Below are 1,806 nucleotides of genomic sequence, written 5' to 3'. Positions count from 1 at the left end.
AGGGGGCTGCTGGAGCAGGAGCAGTGCCCTGCTGTGGCAGCATGGGGTGGGGGTGGGGGATTACATGGTGTGCAAGGAGGGAAGGGGGCTTGGGAGCTCTCTGCAGGTCCCCTGCCCTCCCCAAATATCCCCAGCAGCTGGGGAGGGCCGGGGGGCTGCTGGGCACCCCTGCAGCCCCCCAGGAACGCAGCGAGGCCGGGCCCCCGCCAGGGCTGGGGCGCAGGGGGGGCTGGCAGGAGGCTGCAAGCGCCTTTGAAAAGCACAACCCCAGATGCCAGCGCCCTGGGAGAGGCTGTTTTGGCAGCGCCCCCCTGGCTTTCCAGGCTGGGCTCCAGAGCGGCTGCTTGGCCGCAGCTCCCGGACGATGCTCTTGGATTTGAACGTTTCAACAGCAAACTCCAAAGCAGCTCCCAAAGCCGCTTCCCGAGGCTCCCTCCCCTGCCAGCAAAGCCAGGGATGCTGACGGCCGGGTTTATGGATAACTCCTGCCCGGAGGGAGCAGGTTTAAACCTCTCACTGCCCACCCAGGGGCTGGGGTTTTTCACTCCCCTCACCCCAAATCCACGCAACTCCTTTCTCAGGGATGAATCCGGATGCAAAACATTCCCATGGGCTTGCTGGCAGCGCGGGGAAGAGCCGGGAGGAGGGATGCAGACAGACAAACCGCAAAGCCCTGGATGAAAATAGTTGAGGGCTGGGGAGAATTTGGCGGTGGCAGGGGGGGGTGTGTGTGGGAAATGCCAAGCGTGCTTTGCCCAAAGCCTTATGCTGGGGCCAGGAGAAGGGCTGGGAGCTCAGGGATGGGGACGGGCCATGGGGAGGAAGGGGAAGAGGCAGGGAGACGCTGTTGGGACCCGCACCCCGAGGACCACGGGGAGAGCCGAGGTGCTCAGGTCACTTTGTGCTTTATTTCTCGCCATGACAAGGCAGAAGGCAATTTCTCAGGCAGCATTAATGATTATTTGTGCGTTAAAACCACACCAAAACCAAGCACGCGGCACAAGTGGCCACAAGCCAGGCCCTCCAGCCCAAACCCCCGAGCGAGGGAAGCCCCCTGGGATGGGGTGGGGGGTGGGGGCGGCCCCGGTGCAGCCTCTGCCGTGGCACGAGGATGGGTCCAGCCCCAAACTGTCTCCCAGCACCCCGGAATCTCCACGAGAGCAAACTGGAGGGCACCGGGACCCTTTTAGCTGCAGAAAGCAGGAGCGATGCCCTGTGCCGCCCTCCTCCCGGCCCCGGCTGAGCTGTCACTTCTGCCCCTCAACCCCCCCAAAAGTACAAATCAAACCCGAAACGCAAAAATCAAACCCTAAAGCTAAAAATCACAGAATCCCAGAATGATTTGGGTTGGCAAAGCCCTTTAAGCTCCCCCAGTCCAAGCGTTCCCCTACCCCTGCCATCCCACCCCCAAACCCTGGCCCTCAGCACCTCGGCTGCCCGGCTGTTAAATCCCCCCCCGGGGTGGGGACTCGACCCCTTCCCTGGGCAGCCCCTTCCAGGGCCTGACAGCCCCAAGGGGAAGGAATTGTTCCCCATGCCCAACCTCACCCTGCCCTGGCACAACTTGAGGCCGGTGCCCCTCGTCCCATGAGAGCAGAGACCTAAAGGTAACAAAAATCACCCCCTAAAGGCAAAAATCAAACTGTAAAAGGCAAATATCACCCTGGGGAGGAGGGAGGGCCCGGGGCAGGGCCAGCCCCGCTCACAGCCTGGAGATCTTGGGCAAGGGGGTGTCGGGGGGGAGCCCCTCCAGCCACTCCAGCAGGATCCTGTTCAGCGCCGCCGGCCTGGGGGGACAGCAGGGGT

General features: G+C 62.8%; 1 protein-coding gene across 1 annotated transcript in view; it reads right to left on the bottom strand.

The window, feature by feature from the left end:
* Nucleotides 1–1,544: 1,544 nt before the first annotated feature.
* Nucleotides 1,545–1,806, bottom strand: part of EPHX2 (epoxide hydrolase 2) — a 12,989-nt gene continuing 12,727 nt past the window's right edge. Inside the window, exon 16 of the mRNA XM_035900729.1 lies at nucleotides 1,545–1,787. Within this exon, the coding sequence (XP_035756622.1) occupies nucleotides 1,703–1,787 (85 nt within the window). The 3' untranslated portion in view covers nucleotides 1,545–1,702. The remainder of the gene's footprint in view (nucleotides 1,788–1,806) is intronic.

This window comes from Egretta garzetta, unplaced genomic scaffold, assembly GCF_000687185.1.
Source record: "Egretta garzetta isolate BGI_Z169 unplaced genomic scaffold, ASM68718v1 scaffold218, whole genome shotgun sequence".
NCBI classification, from domain to species: Eukaryota; Metazoa; Chordata; class Aves; order Pelecaniformes; family Ardeidae; genus Egretta; species Egretta garzetta.
The sequence above is the reverse complement of the archived record's forward strand: the minus strand, read 5'-3'. Positions and strand labels throughout refer to the sequence as shown.